Source organism: Bos grunniens, chromosome 9 (genome assembly GCF_055505025.1).
Source record: "Bos grunniens cultivar Pamir isolate PY7600 chromosome 9, Bosgru_T2T1.0, whole genome shotgun sequence".
NCBI lineage: Eukaryota > Metazoa > Chordata > Mammalia > Artiodactyla > Bovidae > Bos > Bos grunniens.
The window spans coordinates 54,264,792-54,289,142 of NC_141173.1; the positions used below are offsets into that span (position 1 = coordinate 54,264,792).

Genomic DNA, 24,351 nt, shown 5'->3' on the forward strand with positions numbered 1-24,351 from the left:
TAAGTTTGGTATTGACCATCTGGTAATGTCCATGGTAGAGTCTTCTTCTGTGTTGTTGGAAGAGGGTGTTTGCTATGACCAGTGCACTCTCTTGGCAAAACTCTGTTAGCCTTTGCCCTGCTTCATTTTGTATTCCAAGGTCAAATATGCCTATTACTCCAGGTATCTCTTGACTTCCTATTCTTGCATTCCAGTCCCCTATAATGAAAAGGACATCTTTTTTAGTGTCAGTTCTAGAAAGTCATGTAGGTCTTCACAGAACCGTTCCACTTCAGCTTATTCAGCATTTCTAGTTGGGGCATAGACTTGGATTACTATGATATTGAATGGTTTGCCTTGGAAACGAACAGAGATCATTCTGATTCCTAAGATGTTGATGTTCACTCTTGCCATCTCCTGTTTGACCACTTTCAATTTACCTTGATTCACGGACCTAACATTCCAGGTTCCTATGCAATACTGTTCTTTACAGCATCGGTATTTACTTCCAGCACCAGTCACATCCACAACTGGGTGCTATTTTAGCTTTGGCTCCATCTCTTCATTCTTTCTGCCGTTATTTCTCCACTGTTCTCCAGTAGCATATTGGGCACCTACCAACCTGAGGAGTTCATCTTTCAGTGTCCTATCTTTTTGCCTTTTCATACTGTTCATAGGGTTCTCAAGGCAGGGATACTGAAGTGGTTTGTCATTCCCTTCTCCAGTGAACCATGTTTTGTCAGAACTCTCCACCATGACTCGTCTGTCTTGGGTGGCCCTACATGGCATGGTTCATGGTTTCATTGAATTAGACAATGCAGGTGGCCAAAAGCATGAAAATATGCTCAACATCACTAATTATTAGAGAAATGCAAATCAAAACTACAATCAGTTATAACCTCACACCAATCAGAACAGCCATCATCTGAAAGTCTCCAAACAATACATACTGGACAGTGTGTGGAGAAAAAGGAACCCTCCGAACACTGTTGGTGGGAATGTAAAACTGGTATAACCATTACAGTGAACAGTATGAAGTTTCTTAAAAAACTAAAAATATAACTACCACATGGTCCAGTAATCTCACTCCTGGGCATACATCTGGAGGAAAGCATATTTTGAAAAGATACATTCACCCCAATGTTCACTGGGGCACTATTTACAACAAGACAGACATGGAAATAACCTAAATGTCCATTGACAGAGAAAAAGATATAGATGTGGTACATATATAGAGTGGAATATTACTAAGCCATTAAAAAGGAGTGAAATAGAAAAGGAGTGAAAAGCAAAGGAGAAAAGAAAAGATATACCCATTTGAATGCAGAGTTCCAAAGAACAGAAAGGAAAGATAAGAAAGCCTTCCACAGTGATGAGTGCAAAGAAATAGAGGAAAACAATAGAATGGAAAAGACTAGAGATCTCTTTAAGAAAATGACGGGCTCAATAAAGGACAGAAACGGATGGACCTAACAGAAGCATAAGATACTAAGACGAGGTGGCAAGAATACACAGAAGAACTGTACAAAAAAGATCTTCACGACCCAGGTAATCACAATGATGTGATCACTCACCTATAGCCAGACATCCTGGAATGTGAAGTCACGTGGGCCTTAGAAAGCATCACTATGAACAAAGCTAGTGGAGGTGACGGAATTCCAGTTGAGCTAGTTCAAATCCTAAAAGATGATGCTGTGAAAGTGCTCTACTCAAATGCCAGCAAATTTGGAAAACTCAGCAATGGCCACAGGACTGCAAAAGGTCAGTTTTCATCCCAATCCCAAAGAAAGGCAATGCCAAAGAATGCTCAAACTACTGCACAATTGCACTCATCTCACATGCTAGTAAAGTAATGCTCAAAATTCTCCAAGCCAGGCTTCAACAATACATAAACCGTGAACTTCCAGATGTTCAAGCTGGTTTTAGAAAAGGCAGAGGAACCAGAAATCAAATTGCCAACATTCACTGGATCATTGAAAAATCAAGAGAGTTCCAGAAAAACATCTATTTCTGCTTTATTGACTATGCCAAAGCCTTTGACTGTGTGGACCACAATAAACTGTGGAAAATTCTGAAAGAGACAGGAATATTAGATCACCTGTCCTGCCTCTTGAGAAATCTATATGCAGATCAGAAAGCAACAGTTAGAACTGGACATAGAACAACAGACTGGTTCCAAATAAGAAAAGGACGTCAAGGCTGTACATTGTCACCTTGCTTATTTAACTTATATGAAGAGTACATCATGAGAAATGCTGGGCTGGATGAAGTACAAGCTGGAATCAAGACTGCCAGGAGAAATATCAACAACCTCAGACATACAGATGACACCACCCTTATGGCAGAAAACAAAGAACTACTAAAGAGCCTCTTGATGAAAGTGAAAGAGGAGAGTGAGAAAGTTGGCTTAAAGCTGCACATTCAGAAAACTAAGATCATGGCATCCGGTGCCATCACTTCATGGCAAATAGATGGGGAAACAGTGGAAACAGTGGCAGACTTTATTTTTGCGGGGCTCCAAAATCACTGCAGATGATGACTACAGCCATGAAATTAAAAGACGCTTGCTCCTTCGAAGAAAAGCTATGACCAACCTAGATAGCATATTAAAAAGCAGAGACATTACTTTGCCAACAAAGGTTTGTCTAGTCAAGGCTCTGGTTTTTCCAGTAGTCATGTATGGATGTAAGAGTTGGACTATAAAGAAAGCTGAGCGCTGAAGAATTGATGCTGTTGAACTGTGGTGCTGGAAAAGACTCTTTAGAGTCCCTTGGACTGCAAGGAGATCCAACTAGTCCATCCTAAAGGAAATCAGTCCTGAATATTCATTGGAGGGACTGATGTTGAAGCTGAAACTCCAATAGTTTGGCCCCCTGATAGAAGAGCTGACTCATTTGAAAAGAACCTGATGCTGGGAAAGATTGAAGGCAGGAGGAGAAGGGGATGACAGAGGATGAGATGGTTGGTTGGCATCACCGACTCAATGGACATGAGTTTGAGTAAACTCCAGGAGTTGGTGATGGATAGGGAGGCCTGGCGTGCTGCAGTCCATGGGGTCACAAAGAGTCGGACACGACTGAGTGAGTGAACTGAACTGATACACAGTACTATGTATAAAATAATTAACAAGGACCCACCGTATAGCACAGGGAATACTATCCAATGTTCTGTAATAACCCATGTGGCAAAGGATTCTGAAAAAGAACTATAAATCAACTATACCGTGAAAAAAAAAAAATTTGAAAAAATAAGAAATTAAACCTATTCACACAAAAAATGGCCAGTTTCCTGCATATAGTGTAGTGTACCTTACTGATGCCCTCTAATGGATCACAGCTTTGTCAAGGTGAAGGGGCTTGCAAAACTCAATCAACCTATGAGCTATGCCCTGCAGGGCTACCCAAGACAGACGGGTTATGTTGGAGAGTTCTGACAAAACGTGGTCCACTGGAGGAGGAAGTAGCAAACCACCCCAGTATTCTTGCCATGAGAACCCCATGAACAACAGAAAAAGGCAAAAAGATACAATATCAGAAGATGAGTCCCTCAGGTTGGAAGGTGTCCAATATGTTCGTGGGGTAGGGCAGAAGGCAATTACCCCAGACTGATAGCTCCAGAATGACTGAAGCAGCTGGGCCAAAGCAGAAACAATGCTCAGTTGTGGATGTGTCTGGTGGTGAAAGTAAAGTCCAGTGCTGTAAAGAATGATATTGCACAGGAACTTGGAAAGTAGGTCCATGAACCAAGGTAAATTACATGTGGTCAACCAAGAGATGGTAAGAGTGAACATCAATATCTTTGTAATCAGTGAACTAACATGGACGGGAATGGGCAAATTTAACTCAGATGACCATTGTATCTACCACTATCTCACATGCTAGTAAAGTAATGCTCAAAATTCTCCAAGCCAGGCTTCAGCAATACATGAACCACGAACTTCCTGATGATCAAGCTGGTTTTAGAAAAGGCAGAGGGACCAGAGATCAAATTGCCAACATCCGTTGGATCATCGAAAAAGCAAGAAAGTTCCAGAAAAACATCTATTTCTGCTTTATTGACTACGCCAAAGCCTTTGACTGTGTGGATCACAATAAACTGTGGAAAATTCTGAAAGAGATGGGAATACCAGACCACCTGACCTGCCTCTTGAGAAATCTGTATGCAGGTCAGGAAGCAACAGTTAGAACTGGACATGGAACAACAGACTGGTTCCAAATAGGAAAAGGAGTATGTCAAGGCTGTATATTGTCACCCTGCTTATTTAACTTATATGCAGAGTACATCATGAGAAACGCTGGGCTGGAAGAAGCACAAGCTGGAATCAAGATTGCCGGGAGAAGTATCAATAACCTCAGATATGCAGACGACACCATCCTTATGGCAGAAAGTGAAGAGGAACTAAAAAGCCTCTTGATGAAAGTGAAAGAGGAGAGTGAAAAAGTTGGCTTAAAGCTCAACATTCAGAAAACGAAGATCATGGCATCTGGTCCCATCACTCCACGGGAACTAGATGGGGAAACAGCGGAAACGGTGTCAGACTTTATTTTTTGGGGCTCCAAAACACTGCAGATGGTGACTACAGCCATGAAATTAAAAGACGCTTACTCCTTGGAAGGAAAGTTATGACCAACCTAGATAGCATATTCAAAAGCAGAGACATTACTTTGCCAACAAAGGTTTGTCTAGTCAAGGCTATGGTTTTTCCTGTGGTCATGTATGGATGTGAGAGTTGGACTGTGAAGAAGGCTGAGCGCTGAAGAATTGATGGTTTTGAACTGTGGTGTTGGAGAAGACTCTTGAGAGTCCCCTGGACTGCAAGGAGATCCAACCAGTCCATTCTGAAGGAGATCAGCCCTGGGATTTCTTTGGAAGGAATGATGCTAAAGTTGAAACTCGAGTACTTTGACCACCTCATGCGAAGCGTTGACTCACTGGAAAAGACTCGGATGTTGGGAGGGATTGGGGGCAGGAGGAGAAGGGGACAACAGAGGATGAGATGGCTGGATGGCATCACCGACTCAATGGACGTGAGTTTGAGTGAACTCCGGGAGTTGGTAATGGACAGGGAGGCCTGGCATGCTGCGATTCATGGGGTCACAAAGAATCGGACACAACTGAGCTAGTAAACTGAACCAAAGGTCATAACATCTGGTCCCATTCCTTCCTGGAAAATAGAAGGGGAAAAAATAGAAGCAGTGACAGATTTTGTTCTTCCTGGGTTCCAAAATTACTGCAGATGGTGACTGCAACCATGAAATTAGAAGATGTTTGCTTCTTGGAAGGAAGGCTATGACAAACCTATACAGTGACAAAGGTCTGTATACTCAAAGCTATGGTCTTTTCAGTAGTCATGTACAAATGTGAGAGTTGGACCATAAAGAAGGCTGAATGCCAAAGCACTGATGCTTTTGAATTGTGGTGCTGGGGAAGACTCTTGAGAGTCCCTTGGACAGCTAGGATATCAAACCAGTCAAGCCTAAGGGAAATCAACCCTGAAAATTCTTTGGAAGGACTGATGCTGAAGCTAAACCTCCAATACTTTGGCCACCTGATGCGAAGAGCTGACTCATTAGAAAAGACCCTGATGATGAGAGATATTGAAGGCAAAAGGAGAAAGGGCAGAAGAGTATGAGACAGTTGGATGGTATCATCGATTCAATGGACATGAACTTGGGTGAACTTCAGGAGATGGTAAGGGACAGGGAGGCCTGGCATGCTGCAGTCCATAAAGTCGGAAAGAGTTGGACATGACTTTGCCACTGAACAACAACAACAAAACCCTTACTGATGCCACGTACACTTGTATTTTCTAAAAATATTTTCTAGGTTTAACTTCCACATACTAAAAACAAGTCACCATGAAACAAGTGATTTTTCTCTCAAAATTACATAAACTCTATAATTACATAAAATGGTTAACTATGAGTTTATTTTGTAAAGAATAAAGTATAAGCAAGTCAACTGAGAAAGAAAAACTTGTTAAACTGATTAAATGTATCAGTGAAGGTCATATAATTATTTCTTCACAAACACAATATGATACCAATATCAAGTGGCTACTTAAGGCATTGAAAAAATTAGTAACATAAAAAGTTGAGAAATCAAAGTAAAAACTGTTACAAAGCTGAAATTTACCTGTTGCAGATCAACGATGTTTACTCGACCTTTAAAGAAAAGACATTCATTTAAGTTATCAGAAAGTACATACCAGCCCCAAACTGCAAATTCCAACATATTTATGTTTTGGACATTTCAAGATCCAAAATATAAATCTTTCTGCAAAGGACACAATGAAAGTGCAAAGTGAGAGTCGCTCAGTCGTGACCGACTCTTTGTGACCCGCCAGACTGTAGCCTGCCAGACTTCTCTGACCATGGAACCCTCCAGGCCAGAATACTGGAGTGGGTAGCTGTTTCTCCCAAGGGAGGGATCGAACCCAGGTCTTCTGCATTGCAGGCGGATTCTTTACCATCTGAGCCACTAGGGAAGCCCAAGAATACTGGAGTGGGTAGCTGTTCCCTTCTCCAGCGGATCTTCCCGACAAAGGCATAGAACCAGGGTCTCCTGCATTGCAGGTGGATTCTTTACCAACAGGGCCACAGTAATTAATGTCTTCAAAGACAAGTTACTATCATAATAAGTATCCATGGCTAAAATATAGAGGATAGCTTATTTTCAAAGTTCCATTTGTCATATCAAACTAATAACCAGCATCAGCTGATACTGAGTTGGGCAGACCTATAAGGGTTATTTTCATCCCTTCACAATTTATCTACTGTGACCAAAGACACATTGACAACAAAATTCAGATAAATTATTTTCAATTATTTGAAACTGGTATGTTATCACTTATTACCTAAATATCTGTTAAGCATTTCAAATTATAGCTAGTATTTTATTAGGACTATGCAGTAAGATAAAAAACAAACATCATAACATCTAATAAGTTGTTTTCACAGATGCATCTATTTTAATCAAACAGTATTCAAATTTGCTCAGTAATTTCTTCATATTTCAAAAACGCAATGGAAACAAAAACTTTTTCGTGTTTGTAGTAGCTTTTCCTACAATCTGATATAACATCATACTAAATTATTTTGTAATTTGTAAACAAAATTAAAAAAAGACCATTACAGTCTTGATTTTCAATGGTCTGTAATTTAAAACCTCTGTTCCCTTCTCATAATTATCACCTGATAACAGACAGCTAAGTCCACCCCTGAGTCACCCAATAAATTCAAGAACTGTGAAAAGAAACAGCTGATTAATTCACAAACAGAAGACATAACTCAAAATAAAAAATGCGATTCTGTAAAGTGACAATATTTGACTTCATTTAAATTATATAATGTTCACCCAAATCTATTTAAAAGTATTAAAGCTGAATATTATATTAACAATTGAGAAGGGTGTCCTATAACCTCCAAATCATTTATGATTTATGGTTTGAAAGGTCATGCCCAGGCCCCTTTCCGAAGAACCAGAAGAAAAAACTAAGGAATTACTTACCACCTCGAACATGTAGCTCATCTCTCATTTCTTTACTAATTTGGGCTGGAGTAATATATTCCTTCCCATCAAGTGTGTGAACTACTTCTAGCTGTTTCTGAGCAATCAATTTATTCACAATCTCAATGCAGTTCCGTTCTGACAATCTGAGGGAAACAAAAGTTTTAAAAAAGGAATTTGTTACATCCAGTGCTCAATATGTTTAAGGAGATGTATGACAATGGGTTTTTAAAATGTTTGGATAGTCATTAGGTTCTATATTACAGCATCTGAATCTTTTTTCGTATAATACTAATTCAATACGTTTAAAAAAATTATAGGGCGTAAACAGGTTTACATTAACTTAAATCATGTAATTCATTGTTACAAATCTATTTTAGATTTCGAGTTTGCTCTCTTAGGCATGCTTCTAATCTTCAAATGTAAATAGAAAAGTAAGGACATGTAATTTAAGTAAAAGAAAAAACACGTCCTACTTTTGGTTCAATTTTCGCTTTCGCTTCAGTTTAAAAAAAAAAACAAAATTTTATTTTATTAAATGCATAGTTGCCTCACTCCTATCTATAAGCTTTCTAAGCAGGACACCTAGCTAGGCCATGGCTAGGCCAGGAAAACCATAATTTGCAACTGACAGTTACACAAACACTTCAGTGTCCTCGTTTGCTAGCACTGATACAAAACACAGCATCAGAGGATTAAAGTCTTTAGCTCCAGAAAGAACAAGGCAAGAAGTAGTCAACAGATAAAAAAGGGTTCTATTAGCGTTATATGTGTTCCATAAAGGTGAAAAGCAAATTTAGGGAGCTTTTTCAGGACACACCCCCCAAAACGTCAAGTGTCTGGAGTCCCTAAAAATGACAGATGGGAGTATGGCTCTGGCCTAGCACACCTATACTGGTGAACAAGAAGGCAAAATGTTTACGGAGTCAACATAGTATTTACAAAATACTGTACCTTGGGGTTAGCCTCTCCTTTCAAGCTCTAAGTCAGGAAGTGTATAATAGGCAATGACGCTTCAGGGACTTGCTAACAGTTAAGCAAGGATCAGAGGGATAGTCTTTGGAGTGTCACCGGCCCCAGCCGTCGAGGTGGGGTGGCCTCGCCTGCACCTTGCTGGGGCTTGGAAGGGGTGGGAAGGAAATGTTCTAGGTCTTCCCCGCCGAGAACTATTTTGGAAACCGCACTCCAGCCTCTGGGAGGAAGGGAGGGGGCGGGAACGCTGACAGGGGATGGGAAGGTCGGGGATTCAAGGCCTGGGGTTTGCAGCCTCAGATCCCGGAGTGGCCACCCGAGGCTATTTTGGACTCCACAAACGGAGAGGGAGGGTCAGGCACCTTTGCGTGGCTTCTGCGAACTGCGCCCGCTGAAAATCTGCCGCCAAACGCCTAATCTCTTCCCAGGCGTCCGCCATCTCGGCCCTATTCGCCCAGCCGCCGACAAACCGCAGACACGTCAGCCCAAAGGTCGCGGGAGCCGAGGCGGAACGGGCCGCGCGGAGGGACAAGAGACTCCCCGCGACGCAGCTACGGAACGTGCGCGACTTGCGCCGGCGGGGGCGGGGCCAGAAAAGCAGCAGCCCCGCCCTCCCCGCGCGGGAGGTTTGTCCTGGGCTGTGGGATCCCTCGGAGAAGGCAATGGCACCCCACTCCAGTACTCTTGCCTGGAAAATCCATGGACTGAGGAGCCTGGTAGGCTGCAGTCCATGGGGTCGCTAAGAGTCGGACACGACTGAGCGACTTCACTTTCACTTTCACTTTTTACTTTCATGCATTGGAGAAGGAAATGGCAACCCACTCCAGTATTCTTGCCTGGAGAATCCCAGGGACAGAGGAGTCTAATGGGCTGCTGTCTATGGGGTCGCACAGAGTCGGACACGACTGAAGCGACTTAGCAGCAGCAGCAGTGGGATCCCTTCGCGGCTGCAGAGAGCCAGCCCTCCAGTTTGTGTACTCGTCTGCCAGAAAGCCAAGTTAATAAAGTGTTACTTCAAGCGTTTGTTTGCATTATTCCTAATATTTTGGCGCAGTGATAATAAAGTTAACCACTCTTTTTTTTTTTTCTTCCCTGCCCTCTATTTGATTCATTTTGGGGAGGCGGGGGAGGAGCTGTTCCCCAAGCTGCAGTTAACATTACGTCTTCTCTGTTAACGTAGGGCAGTTCGATTTGTGTAGGGAATCATGCTATGGGTCACAGAGTTCCTTTGGATTTTCCCATAACATCTTACGGGAAAACCTGAACGAAGGTTTTGACTAATCCAATAAGGTCAGTAGCTCAGCAGTGTCTGACTCTTTATGACCCCATGGACTGCAGAATATCGGGCTTCTCTATCCTTCCCCAGCTCGCAGAGCTTGCTCAAACTCATGTCCATCCAGTCCGGTGATGCCATCCAGCCGTCTCATCCTCTGCTGTCCCATTCTCTTCCTGCCTTCAATCTTTCCCAGCATCAGGGTCTTTTCCAATGAGTCAGTTCTTTGCATGAGTTGGCCAAAGTATTGGAGCTTCAGCTTCAGCATCAGTCCTTCCGATGAATATTCAGGACTGATTTCCTTTAGAATTGACTGATTTGATCTCCTTGCAGTCCTCTCAAGGGGACTCTCAGACTCTCAAGAGTCTTCTCCAACACCACAGTTCAAAAAATCAATTATTCGGTGCTCAATTCAAGATTGTAATTTGTAGAGACAGCTTGTGCTGCCTAAAAGGATAGTCACTAGACAGATGAAGCTATTTAAATTAATTAAAATTGGGCTGGAAGAAGCACAAGCTGGAATCAAGATTGCCGGAAGAAATATCAATAAACTCAGATATGCAGACGACACCACCCTTGTGGCAGAAAGTGAAGAGGAACTAAAGAGCCTCTTGATGAAAGTGAAAGAGGAGAGTGAAAAAGTTGGCTTAAAGCTCAACATTTAGAAAACGAAGATCATGGCATCTGATCCCGTCACTTCATAGCAAATAGATGGGGAAACAGTGGCAACAGTGTCAGACTTTATTTTTTGGGGCTCCAAAATCAATGCAGATGGTGATTGTGGCCATGAAATTAAAAGACACTCCTTGGAAGAAAAGTTATGACCAACCTAGTTAGCATACTCGAAAGCAGAGACATTACTTTGCCAACAAAGGTCTGTCTAGTCAAGGCTATGGTTTTTCCAGTGGTCATGTAATGATGTGAGAGTTGGACTGTGAAGAAAGCTGAGCTCTGAAGAACTGATGCTTTTGAACTGTGATGTTGGAGAAGGCTCTTGAGAGTCCCTTGGACTGCAAGGAGATCCAACCAGTCCATCCTAAAGGAGATCAGTCCTGGGTGTTCATTGGAAGGACTGATGCTGAAGCCGAAACTCCAATACTTTGGCCACCTCATGCGAAGAGTTGACTCATTGGAAAAGACTCTGATACTGGGAGGGATTGGGGGCAGGAGGAGAAGGGGACAACAGAGGATGAGATGGCATCACCAACTCGATGGACGTGAGTTTGGGTAAACTCCAGGATCTGGTGATGGACAGGGAGGCCTGGCGTGCTGTGATTCATGGATTCCCAAATAGTTGGACATGACTGAGCAACTGAACTGAACTGAACTGAAGATTATATCAGAAACAAACAAATAGAAATTGAAAACATAATGTTTTCAGTAACAACCCCCCAAATGAAATACTTATGTATAAATCTAACAAAATATGTATAAGATCTACATGAGGAAAACTACCAACTCTAATGAATGAAATCAGAGAAAAACTAATTAAAGGGAGAGATAGTCAATATTCATGGATAGCAACAGTCAATATTGTCAAGATGCCAATTCTTCCAGACTTGATCTGTAGATTCAGTACAATCCCAATCAAAACCTGGGTAATTTATTTTGTGGATATCAACAAGCTCTTTTTAAAGTTTATATGAAGAATCAAAAGACCCAGAATTGCCAACATGGTGTTGAAGAAGAACAAAGTTGAAGGACAGACACTGCCTGAATTTAAGACTAATTACAAAGATACAGTAATCAAGACAGTGTGGTATTGGTGAAAGAATAGACAAATATATCAATGAAACAGAATAGAGAGCCCCAAAATAAAACCACATCAGTTCAGTTCAGTCCAGTTCAGTCACTCAGTCGTGTCCGGCTCTTTGCGACCCCAGGAACAAAATCAGTTCAATGGAGCAAAGATAGTCTTTTAAGTAAATGGTACAGAAACAACTAGACTTTCACATGCAAGAAAGAAAAGAAGAATCTAGACATAGATCTTACACTCATCATATAAGTTAACTGAAAATAGATCACAGACCTAAATGAAGAATGCAACTATGAAACACCTAGGAAATAACGGGAGGAAATTTAGATGACTTGTAGCATGTCAGTACTTTTTAGACACAACAACAAAGGCACAACAGATAAATCATTGATAAACTAGACTTCATTAAAATCAAAAATTGTTCTGCAAAAGTCCATGTCAAGAGAATGGAAGACAAGCCACAGCATGGTAGTAGATATTTGCAAAAGACACATCTGATAAGAACTGTTTTTCAAAAGATATAAAAAAGTCATGACATTCAACAATAAAACAAAAAATGAAAAATGGACCAAAAATTTTAACAGATAATTCACCAAAGTAGATATACAGATGACAAAGCAGCATATGAAAAGATGCTCTGTATCATATGTCATCAAAGAAATAAAAATTTAAACAATGAGATGCCACTACACACCTATCAGAATGACTAAAATCTGGAATGCTGACAACGCCATATGCTGGCTAGGATGTGCAGCAACAGAATCCTCATTCATGGATGGTAATGCAAAATAGTACAGCTATCTTGGAGACAGTTTGGCACTTTCTTACAAAGCTAAACATGCTCTTAACATATGATTTAGCAATCACACTCCTTGGATTTCACTCAAAGGAATTGAAAAATTGTGTCCATATAAAACCTGCACACAGATGTTCATAGCATCTTTATTTGTAATTGCCCAAACTTGGAAGCAATTAATATTTCTTTCAAAGGGTGAATGGGTAAATGAACTATGGTACATACAGCCAATGGAATATTATTCAATGCTAAAATGAAATGAGCTATCAAGTCATGAAAAGACATGCTGAAAATTTAAATGCATATTACTAAGTGAAGGAAGCCAATCTGAAAAGCCTACATACTGTATAATTTCAACTTCATGACATTATGGAAAAAGCAAAACTATGGAGATTGTGAAAAATCAATGGTTGGCAGCATTTAGGAAGGGAAGAGAGATGAACATGTGGAACACAGAGGATTTTTAAAGACAATGAAAATACTCTATATGATACTATAATGAGAGACACTTGTCATTACACATTTGTTCACATAAATTGAATGTGCAACATCAAGAATGAGCCATTATGTAACTATGGGCTTTTGGGTGGTTTTGATGTGTAAATAAATGTAAGCATATCGATTGTATTAATAGCAAATGTACCACACTAGTAGGGGATATTGATAATGGAGAGGTTATATGTGTGTGGAGGAATGGCGTATATGGGAAGTCTCTGCACGTTTCTCACAGTTTTGCTGTGAAGTTAAAACTGCTCTAATAGTAGTCTTTAAAAATACATATAACATTTAATATTAGTTGTTTAATCACAATAGCTACCTTTCAAGTGCTCAATAGCCACATGTGGCTCATGGCTATCTTATGGGACAGTATATAAAACCAATTTTATCCTCACCAAAAGTTCTATTGGATGGCTCTGGTTTAGACCGTTGATAAGGGCACACATTTGTTCAGACTCTGAGATCATGAGATTCAAAGCAACCACCTCCAGTTAGCAGCCACATATCATAACTATAATTTCAGTCATTTTGAATGAAGGATAAAAATTTGAATGGGAAATAGTTCAATGTTGGACAACCTCTGATAGATTACCGGATAGGATAATGGTAAATAGCACAAGTGGCTACTGAATAAGAGATGAGAAATTCCTTTTAAGAATAAGCTTGTGTAGATTTGAAAAACAGCATGTCAATTCTCTAAAATATTTCCTAAGAGAAATTTTTATTTTCTACAAACCTAAGTCAGATTTTGACATGTTCATTATGTGGAAAGGACTCAAGGTCTTTTCAGCTACACTAGTATGTGGTTGTGGCACCATCCTTAGATTCATCTAAGGCTAATTAGATATTCTAACATTTGTAATGTGGGTTGTTGGCTTCACTGAAATGGCAGGGGATGTGATCCTGTAAAGTTGCTCCAAGATAAACTTTCTCCAACTCAACTAGGAAAATGAAACGAAACAATGGCAAAATGGGTATTTTCATGCAAGTCAGTATTTACTATTTGTTACTGTACAGAAATTACAAAGATATTGTTAATTACATAGCTAACATTATCTTATTGCCCTTTGGGATTTAACAGTTACCTCAATCCCACCATCAAAAATGGCACTATAATCCTGTACATAGAAAGCATCAATGTCTCAGGAAACTAGTATGAGTCACGGGTAGAAGAAATCCATTTGCTTTTAGGGCAAAGAGGTTGAGATTTTTTTTTCCTTTTGGTTGCTGTGTGGCATGTGGGATCTTAGCTCCCCAACCAGGTACAGAACTCATGCTCCTTGCATTGGAAGAGTGGAGTCTTAAACACGGGACTGCCAGGGAAATTCCTGGTTGTGACTATTAAGAGGCAATTTCTTTTTTCCCTTCTGAGGTTTCAATGAATGTTTGATTGTAGGACTATCTCACGAGCAAATGAGAGTAATGGGAGAAAGAACAAAGAGGACTAATTGAGTATTAAATAAAAAAAAGTCAATGAAAATAGAGATTATTATGATGTTGAAGAGATAGGCAGTGAATCACTCAGGGCTTATAGAATCAGAGAGTATCAGGGCAGGAAAGGCTTTTCAGATCATCCATGCTAATACCCATCTACAGCAATAATTTCTTTGTAAGCTCGTGGCAGATTATGTACTTTTTGCTTGAACACTTAAAATGATGAAGTGTTCCCTTCTTTGCGGGGCAGATTAATCCTGTTTGGGACAAATCTAACTGTTTGAAATTCCTTCCTTATACTAAAGCAAGATCTGTTTCCCTGTCACTTCAATATTCTTTCCTTGGGTGACTCAGAGGATGATTCTAATATATCTTTCCCATGACAACTCTTTAGATATTCAAAGCATGTCCCTCTTGCTTTCTTTTTCCAAGTTAAACATCTCAGATACTTCAATTATATCTCCTGACAAGATCTCCAGATTTCTAAATATCTTGGCTACCCTCTCTTGTTAAACTCTAGCTTGGCAATGTCAGCTTTAGAAAGTGATGCCCAGAAGGAATTTAGTATTTTACACATAGTCTGACTAGAGCGGTGACAGTGAGATTAATTTCCCTAGATATTATACTTCTGTTAATTGGACTCTTGGCTTAAATTGAGCTGGTAATGAACTGTATCTGACTGGTATTTATCTAAATTGCTATCAAACCAAGTTCAGTCTATTCTGTACCTGAACAAATTAATTTTATTTGATAACTTTCACCTTGTTATTTTTGACCCATTCATTCATTTATTCTTTCAACAAATAGTGTTTGAGGTCTACTATATGCCAGACTTTATGGTATACCCTGGGGATATCAAGAAGAACAAACTATTATTAAGCTCAACTAATTAGCTGAGATTAGTTCAAAAATTAACTGTCATTCAACATTGTTATTTCTGCCATCACCTGCCTTCTATAGTGATTAAGTATTCAACTTAATAACAAAATTGATTAACAGTGAATCAAGGATATATACCTGTGATAACTGGTGACACTCATACAATAGGATCTTAGATTTTAAAAATTTTAGAGCCAGAAGAAATTTAGGAACATCTAATAGTGTGATTCATATATTTTTAAAAAGAGAGTTAGCATAACTATAACATTGTCTTAAACACCATGCATGTGTCTGTTCTAAGTTACTTTAGTCACGTCCGACTCTTTTTGACCCCATGCACTGTAGCTTGCCAGGCGCCTCTGTCGTTGGGATTCTCCAGGAAAGCATACTGGAATGGGTTGCCATGCTCTTCTCCAGGGAATCTTCCTGACCCAGGAATTGAACTCACATCTCTTAAGTTTGCATTGGCAGGTAGATTCTTTACCACTAGCACCACACCATGCTAGTCCTTTTGTTTAAGGGGAAGATCATGGAATATCACCTCGTTTATAGAATTTCATAATTCAAATTTATTAATCTGAGGAGGAGTAAATTTTTAAAGATTTATTGTTAAGAAATTCCCACTATTTTCTACTAGCTACCATGTTGAAGATTTAAACTGTACGAAGTCATTTACTTAATGATTTCTCTTAGAATATGTCCTATTTTGCATATGTTCTTTTTCTTCTTACTCCAAAATAAAGCTTAAAATTCCCTTTGGATATCAGTCAGTTTTGTTGGGAGGTAAGGGAGCAAATTTCTGCTCATTGTGACCTTTCACCCTCATCAGTAAAGCAATAACCAGCATCGCTTCTGGTTCCCGTCAATTTATCTTTGGTATATAATCAGCGTAGTCTTGACCTATGGAGTTAAATGCATGTAAATGCCTTGTAAACTATAAAATTTTATGTTTATCCTCCCTATTTATTCCTCACTAAGGCAATGGCAACCCACTCCAGTACTCTTGCCTGGAAAATCCCATGGATAGAGGAGCCTGGCAGGCTGCAGTCCATGGGGTGGCTAAGAGTCGGACACGACTGAGCGACTTCACTTTGACTTTTCACTTTCATGCATTGGAGAAGGAAATGGCAACCCACTCCAGTGTTCTTGCCTGGAGAATCCCAGGGACAGGGGAGCCTGGTGGGCTGCCATCTATGGGGTCGCATAGAATTGGACACGACTGAAGAGATTTAGCAGCATCGGCAGTAGTGTTATTTGTGATTATATTGTCAGAATTTCATTTTAGAGCCACACCTTTTGTGCTACTATTTATTCCAAAAGCAGTAAGCATTCTTTTGTTTCCAAGGGAACAAACTCTATATTAGTCTTTTCTGGTTTCACTTTTATCCCAATTCCTTCACAATACTGTATTTAGAGCCAGACTTATTAGCTCCAGGCAACACTTGCTTTCCTATATACACTTCTCCACAGTGTAACTCCCAGGCAAAATGACAATAAGGCAAATTCGTAAAGGAACAAGTTAGTGCTCTTGTCAGTGCTTGAGCTTTGTTCTCCAAGGAGCTGAAATTTCTTCTATTTCACCAACAAAATATGATTTAAAAGAATATATCGCCAGCTTGTATCAGTGCTAAGGCAGTCGTGTGTAGAGTTAATAGACACAGGAACACATTCTAAAGAAATACTTAATATCTGTGCTTCCTGCCAAGCAAGGGAAAAGTTAGGCTGGCCCAGATCTCCAGGAGCAACTTGTGTCTTTCTTTTTATTTTTCTTTTCCTCCCCTTGTTCTTCTCCTTGTCATCACCATCATCATTATCATCTTCCTTCTCCTTTCACTTCTTTTTTTGTACCTTTGGACAACATTCACCTTTTTCATCCACTCCTAATCCTTTATCTCTGGCAACTACTAGTCTGGTATTTGTATCTATGAGTTAAAAAAAAAAATTTTTTTTAAAGATTCAACATATAAGTGATATCATTCAGTATTTGTCATTGTTTGATTTCTTTCTTTTCGCTCTTGTTCTTCCTCCTCTTTCAGTTTCCTCCTTCTTCCTCTATGTATTATTTATTAATTACCCCAACAAGATGACATGTTGTAAAGGAATAGGACTTGCAGCAGATGCTACTCTGTAGCAGCAGCAGGGACAACATCTGGGAATTGTTAAGAGCCACAGCTGGCACCCTTAAAATTCACCTTCCTAAATTTCATTTTGAGGAGATGGCTTCTGAAAGTAAGTTCAGCCAAGTTCCTAAAATGCCATAATCAAGAGTAGTTGGCATCTATCCTAGTTCGTGTGAAAGGTAAAAATATCCTTGGATATATAGATATACAGGCTATGCAATAGCACCCTTTAAGGCAAATCTTATGCTCTTTTAAATGAATTTGTTATTCTGAATCTTAAAAAATATGCTTATATTTTAAATGAATTGAGTTTGCTTATGAGGGAGATATTGTCACTGATATCTGTTATTATCCACCATAGTAGCTATATTTTTGGGTAATTTTTTCATGTACTAAACATTTATTGTCTTGCTCTGTAGCTGTTTGACCACAACAATTCTAAGAGATTTTATAGGGTCAGCAAACACACATATACAAGCTAACACATCTAGGACTCAGGGCAGACCACTAATCAATGATGGCATTTGTCTTGCCAAGCCTGGAAATACCTCAGATTTCTTCGCAATGTTCCAGCCAACTGCTAACAATATATCAGAGTTGGCACTTGCTATGAAATGTATTTGCCATTCCAGAGCAAGGCCATATCTCTGAGAAATAACCTCATGTGAAAAGATCTGTGGGCAGTGGTATCAGAAACGTAAGGGTCACTGATCAAGGATGTCAGAAATCTCTCTGATTGGGGAATTTTGCTAGGAAAATGAGAGAGAAATCCTAATTTCTCAGGAGCCAGGAATTGATGAAAGGTAATTCTGATTTGGAGTAAATGTCAGATGGAAGTGAAAAGAGAAAACGAACTTTGGGGCTGTACCTCTAGATCTGTATACTGTCTATCTGTGTAGCCATCACTCATATTCCTCTCATTCTATTGAGCATTTTGTGTGTGTGTGTTCCAAGATGTTGCCCAAGCATGATATCATAGGTGTTCCCTGGGACTAGCAGTCCAAAGGATGAAAGAAAAAACATTATTTTCGGTTTTGCGTTCCTACTACATGGAGGAAGGAGCTCCTTCTGTTTAACCTTTGCTGTTGTTCAGTTGCCAAGTCAGGTCCGACTCTGCAACCCCTGGGCTGCAGCACACCAGGCTTTCCTGTGCCTCATCATCTCCCAGAGTTTGCCCAAGTTCATGTCCAGTGAATCAGTGATGCCATTCCAAACATCTCATCCTCTGTTGCCCTCTTCTCCTCCTGCCCTCAGTCTTTCCCAGCATCAGGGTCTTTTCCAGTGAGTCAGCTCTTTGTATCAGGTGGCCAAAGTATCGGAGCTTCAGCTTCAGCATCAGTCCTTCCAAAGAATTGTTGTTGTGTCGCTAAGTCATATCCCACTCTTTGCTGCCCCATGGACTGTATACAGCCCACCAGGCTCCTCTGTCCATGGGATTGTCTCAGCAAGAATACTGGAGTGGGTTGCCATTTCCTTCTTCAGGGGATCTTCCTGACCAAGGGATCAAACCCGACTCTCCTGCATTGCAGGCAAATGGTTTCCCACTGAGCCACCTGAGAAGCCCCTTCCAAAGAGTATTCAGGGTTGATTTCCTCTAAGATTGACTGGTTTGATCTCCTTGATGTCCAAGGGACTCTCAAGAGTCTTCTCCAGCACCACAGTTTGAAAACATCCATTCTTTGGTCCTCTGCCTTCTTTATCACAACAAACTGTGGAAAATTCTTAAAAAGAGGAGAATACTAGACCACCTGACCTGTTTCCCGAGAAATCTGTTTGCAGGTCAAGAAGCAACAGTTAGAACTGGACATGGAACAACACACTGGTTCCAAACTGGGAAAGGAGTACATCAAGGCTGTATATTGTCACCCTGCTTATTTAACTTCTATGCAGAGTACATCATGAGAAATGCTGGACTGGATGAAGCACAAGCTGGAATTAAGATTGCTGGAAGAAACAACCTCAGATATGCAGATAATTCCACCCTTATGGCAGAAAGCTAAGAACTAAAGAGCCTCTTGATGAAAGTGAAAGAGGAGAGTGAAAAAGTTGGTTTAAAACTCAACATTCAGAAAACTAAGATCATAGCATCTGGTCCCATTGCTTCATGGCAAACAGATCGGGAAACAATGGAAACAGTGAGAGACTTTCTTTTTTGGGGCTACAAAATCACTGTGGATGGTGACTGCAGCCATGAAATTAAAAGATGCTTGCTCATGGACTGCAGCCTACCAGGCTCCTCTGTCCACAGGATTTTCCAGGCAAGAGTGCTGGAGTGGGTTGCCATTGCCTTCTCCGATAGGGAAATTGAGGCAGGTTTAAATTTTGGTTACAAGACTATAAGCATTTAGCCTAGAGGTATATTCAAACTGTGCCCTCCCTTTTAGTGTCTTTTTAAAAGGTTAATAGAAAGTAGCTAGTTTCTTAATTCAATTTGTTAAGCTATCCACACTTCATGCAGTCTCCAGAAAACCTCACTATATACTCTTGATAAAATAAGTGTGAAAAAGGCAAATAATGTCTTAGTACTATTTTGAAAATAGTTTTGACCTTGCAGAGCCCCCCTTGAAAGATTCTAGGAACAGCAGAGGTTCCTGACTGATGTTCCCAGATCTGACTCCTTAACCCATTCTGGGAAGATTGCTGACTTGATGTAAAATGAATGCTGAGAGTCTCTTGGTAGGTCTGTCTCTGTCATTTTTCACCATGCAAAAAGTATCAAGCCTGTGGAAACAATATATGTTGACTGAGTCAATTTTTTCAATTAAATGTTTATTGAAGATATTTTCAAAATTATTGATTCAGAAATAAACATTACTTAGCTGACAAAGGTCTGTCTAGTCAAAGCTATGGTTTTTCCAGTGGTCAGGTATGGATGTGAGAGTTGGACTATAAAGAAAGCTGGGCGCCAAAGAGTTGATGCTTCTGAACTGTGGTGCTGGAGAAGACTCTCTCTCTCTCTTTTTTTTAATCTTCTAATATTTTATTTTATTTATTTTTTTAAATTTTATTTAATTTTTAAACTTTACAATATTGTAATGGTTTGCCAAATATCGAAATGAATCCGCCACCGGTATACATGTGTTCCCCATCCTGAACCCTCCTCCCTCCTCCCTCCCCATACCATCCCTCTGGGTTGTCCCAGTGCACCAGCCCCAAGCATCCAGTATCGTGCATCGAACCTGGACTGGCGACTCGTTTCATATATGATATTATACATGTTTCAATGCCATTCTCCCAAATCATCCCACCCCCTCACTCTCCCACAGAGTCCAAAAGACTGTTCTATACATCAGTGTCTCTTTTGCTGTCTCGTATACGGAGGAGCCTGATGGGCTGCAGTCCGTGGGGTCGCTAAGAGTCGGACAGGACTGAGCGACTTTACTTTGACTTTTCACTGTCATGCATTGGAGGAGGAAATGGCAACCCACTCCGGTGTTCTCGCCTGGAGAATCCCATGGACAGAGGAGCCTGGTGGGCTGCCGTCTATGGGGTCCCACAGAGTTGGACACGACTGAAGCAACTTAGCAGCAGCAACAGCAGCATACAGGGTTATTGTTACCATCTTTCTAAATTCCATATATATATGCGTTAGTATACTGTATTGGTGTTTTCCTTTCTGGCTTACTTCACTCCGTATAATAGGCTCTAGTTTCATCCACCTCATTAGAACTGATTCAAATGTATTCTTTTTAATGGCTGAGTAATACTCCATTGTGTATATGTACCACTGCTTTCTTATCCATTCATCTGCTGATGGACATCTAGGTTGCTTCCATGTCCTGGCTATTATAAACAGTGCTGCAATGAACATTGGGGTACACATGTCTCTTTCCCTTCTGGTTTCCTCAGTGTGTATGCCCAGCAGTGGGATTGCTGGATCATAAGGCAGTTCTATTTCCAGTTTTTTAAGGAATCTCCACACTGTTCTCCATAGTGGCTGTACTAGTTTGCATTTCCACCAACAGTGTAAGAGGGTTCCCTTTTCTCCACACCCTCTCCAGCATTTATTGCTTGTAGACTTTTGGATCGCAGCCATTCTGACTGGTGTGAAATGGTACCTCATTGTGGTTTTGATTTGCATTTCTCTGATAATGAGTGATGTTGAGCATCTTTTCATGTGTTTTGTTAGCCATCTGTATGTCTTCTTTGGAGAAATGTCTATTTAGTTCTTTGGCCCATTTTTTGATTGGGTCATTTATTTTTCTGGAATTCAGCTGTAGGAGTGGCTTGTATATTTTTGAGATTAGTTGTTTGTCAGTTGCTTCATTTGCTATTATTTTCTCCCATTCTGAAGGCTGTCTTTTCACCTTGCTTATAGTTTCCTTTGTTGTGCAGAAGCTTTTAAGTTTAATTAGGTCCCATTTGTTTATTTTTGCTTTTATTTCCAATATTCTGGGAGGTGGGTCATAGAGGATCCTGCTGTGATGTATGTCAGAGAGTGTTTTGCCTATGTTCTCCTCTAGGAGTTTTATAGTTTCTGGTCTTACGTTGAGATCTTTAATCCATTTTGAGTTTATTTTTGTGATGGTGTTAGAAAGTGCTCTAGTTTCATTCTTTTACAAGTGGTTGACCAGTTTTCCCAGCACCACTTGTTAAAGAGATTGTCTTTAATCCATTGTATATTCTTGCCTCCTTTGTCAAAGATAAGATGTCCATATGTGCGTGGATTTATCTCTGGGCTTTCTATTTTGTTCCATTGATCTATATTTCTGTTTTTGTGCCAGTACCATACTGTCTTGATGACTGTGGCTTTGTAGTAGAGCCTGAAGTCAGGTGGGTTGATTCCTCCAGTTCCATTCTTCTTTCTCAAGATAGCTTTGGCTATTCAAGGTTTTTTGTATTTACATACAAATTGTGAAATTATATGTTCTACCTCTATGAAGAATACCATTGGTAGTTTGATAGGGATTGCATTGAATCTATAAATTGCTTTGGGTAGTATACTCATTTTTACTATATTGATTCTTCCAATCCATGAACATGGTATATTTCTCCATCTATTAGTGTCCTCTTTGATTTCTTTCACCAGTGTTTTATAGTTTTCTATATATAGGTCTTTAGTTTCTTTAGGTAGATATATTCCTAAGTATTTTATTCTTTCCATTGCAATGGTGAATGGAATTGTTTCCTTAATTTCTCTTTCTATTTTCTCATTATTAGTGTATAGGAATGCAAGGGATTGTGTGTTGATTTTATATCCTGCAACTTTACTATAATCATTGATTAGTTCTAGTAATTTTCTGGTGGAGTCTTTAGGGTTTCCTATGTAGAGGATCATGTCATCTGCAAACAGTGAGAGTTTTACTTCTTCTTTTCCAATTTGGATTCCTTTTATTTCTTTGTCTGCTCTGATTGCTGTGGCCAAAACTTCCAAAACTATGTTGAATAGTAATGGTGAAAGTGGGCACCCTTGTCTTGTTCCTGACTTTAGAAGAAATGCTTTCAATTTTTCACCATTGAGGATAATGTTTGCTGTGGGTTTGTCATATATAGCTTTTATTATGTTGAGGTATGTTCCTTCTATTCCTGTTTTCTGGAGAGTTTTTATCATAAATGGGTGTTGAATTTTGTCAAAGGCTTTCTCTGCATCTATTGAGATAATCATATGGTTTTTATTTTTCAATTTGTTAATGTGGTGTATTACATTGATTGATTTGTGGATATTGAAGAATCCTTGCATCCCTGGGATAAAGCCCACTTGGTCATGGTGTATGATCTTTTTAATGTGTTGTTGGATTCTGATTGCTAAAATTTTGTTAAGGATTTTTGCATCTATGTTCATCAGTGATATTGGCCTGTAGTTTTCTTTTTTTGTGGGATCTTTGTCAGATTTTGGTATTAGGGTGATGGTGGCCTCATAGAATGAGTTTGGAAGTTTATCTTCCTCTGCAAGTTTCTGGAAGAGTTTGAGTAGGATAGGTGTTAGCTCTTGGAGAAGACTCTTGAGGGACATGGACTGCAAGGAGATCCAACCAGTCCATCCTAAAGGAGATCAGTCCCGAATGTTCACTGGAAGGACTGATGCTGAAGCTGAAACTCCAATACTTTGGCCACTTGATGTGAAGAACTGACTCATTGTATAAGACCCCAGTGCTGAGAAAGATTGAAGGCAGGAGGAGATGGGGACGACAGAGGATGAGATGGTTGAATGACATCACCAACTGAATGGACATGAGTTTGAGCAAGCTCTGGGAGTTGATGACAGACAGGGAAGCCTGGAGTGCTGCAGTCCATAGGGTCTCAAAGAGTCAGACATGACTTGAAAGACTGAACTGAACTGATAAATAAAAAACGGGCTTCCCAGGTGGCTCACTGGTAAAGAATCCTTCTGCCAAAGCAGGGGATGCAAGAGACACAGGTGTGATACCTGGGTTAGGAAGATCCCTTGGAGTAGGAAATGGCCAGCCACTTTAATATTCTTGCCTGGAAAATTCCATGGACTTAGGAGCCTTGTGGGCTCCTAGGGTCACAAAGAGTAGGACATGACTTAGGACTCACCCAAATAAAAAACAATGTGGTGTAGGAAAATACCAGAAAAACTGGAAAGTTGAGATCTGGAGAGAAAATGATAGTGTAGGGTTTCCCTGGTGGCTCAGTGGTGATAAATCTGCGTGCCCATGCAGGAGACACAGGTTTGATTCCTGGACTGGGAAGATCCCATGTGTTGTGGAGGTACTAAGCCTGTGCACTACAACTATTGATCCTGTGCTCTAGAGTCTGGGAGCTGCAGCTACTGAGCCTATGAGCCACAGCTAATGAAGCCTGTGCACCCTACAGCCCATGCTCTTCAAAAAGAAAAGGCACAGCAAAGAGAAACCTAAGTATGGCAACAGGAGAATAGCCTCTGCTCACTGCAACTAGAGAAAGCCCATGAAGCTATGAAGTTCCAGCACAGCCAACAGGTAAATCAATCAATCAATACAAATTTAAAATGACAGTGTAGATATTCAGGCCATGTAACTTTGTAAAGTTGCTCATTCATTTATTTAATAAATGTTTATTGAGCACCCCGCCAAATAATTGATGCTTTTGAACTGTGGTTCAAGTGTAGAAGACTTTTGAGAGTTCCTTGGACTTCAAGGAGATCCAACCAGTTCATCCTAAAGGAGATCAATCCTGAGTGTTCATTGGAAGG

The 24,351-nt window shown here is 40.1% G+C and overlaps 1 protein-coding gene across 4 annotated transcripts in view; it reads right to left on the reverse strand.

Annotated features, from left to right (window-relative positions):
- UFL1 (UFM1 specific ligase 1) overlaps positions 1–24,351 on the reverse strand; it is a 156,227-nt gene that overhangs the window by 58,402 nt on the left and 73,474 nt on the right. For 2 of the 4 annotated variants that reach the window (XM_086317676.1, XM_086317679.1), the window contains exons 1-3: positions 8,823–8,923; positions 7,489–7,634; positions 6,115–6,143 (exon numbers count right to left, since the gene is read on the reverse strand). In XM_086317676.1, coding sequence (XP_086173802.1) covers positions 6,115–6,143; positions 7,489–7,634; positions 8,823–8,899 — 252 coding nt within the window. In that variant the 5' untranslated portion in view covers positions 8,900–8,923. Of the gene's footprint in view, positions 1–6,114; positions 6,144–7,488; positions 7,635–8,442; positions 8,924–24,351 lie in introns of those variants that run through there. The other 2 variants (XM_086317677.1, XM_086317678.1) reach the window with 2 other exon arrangements.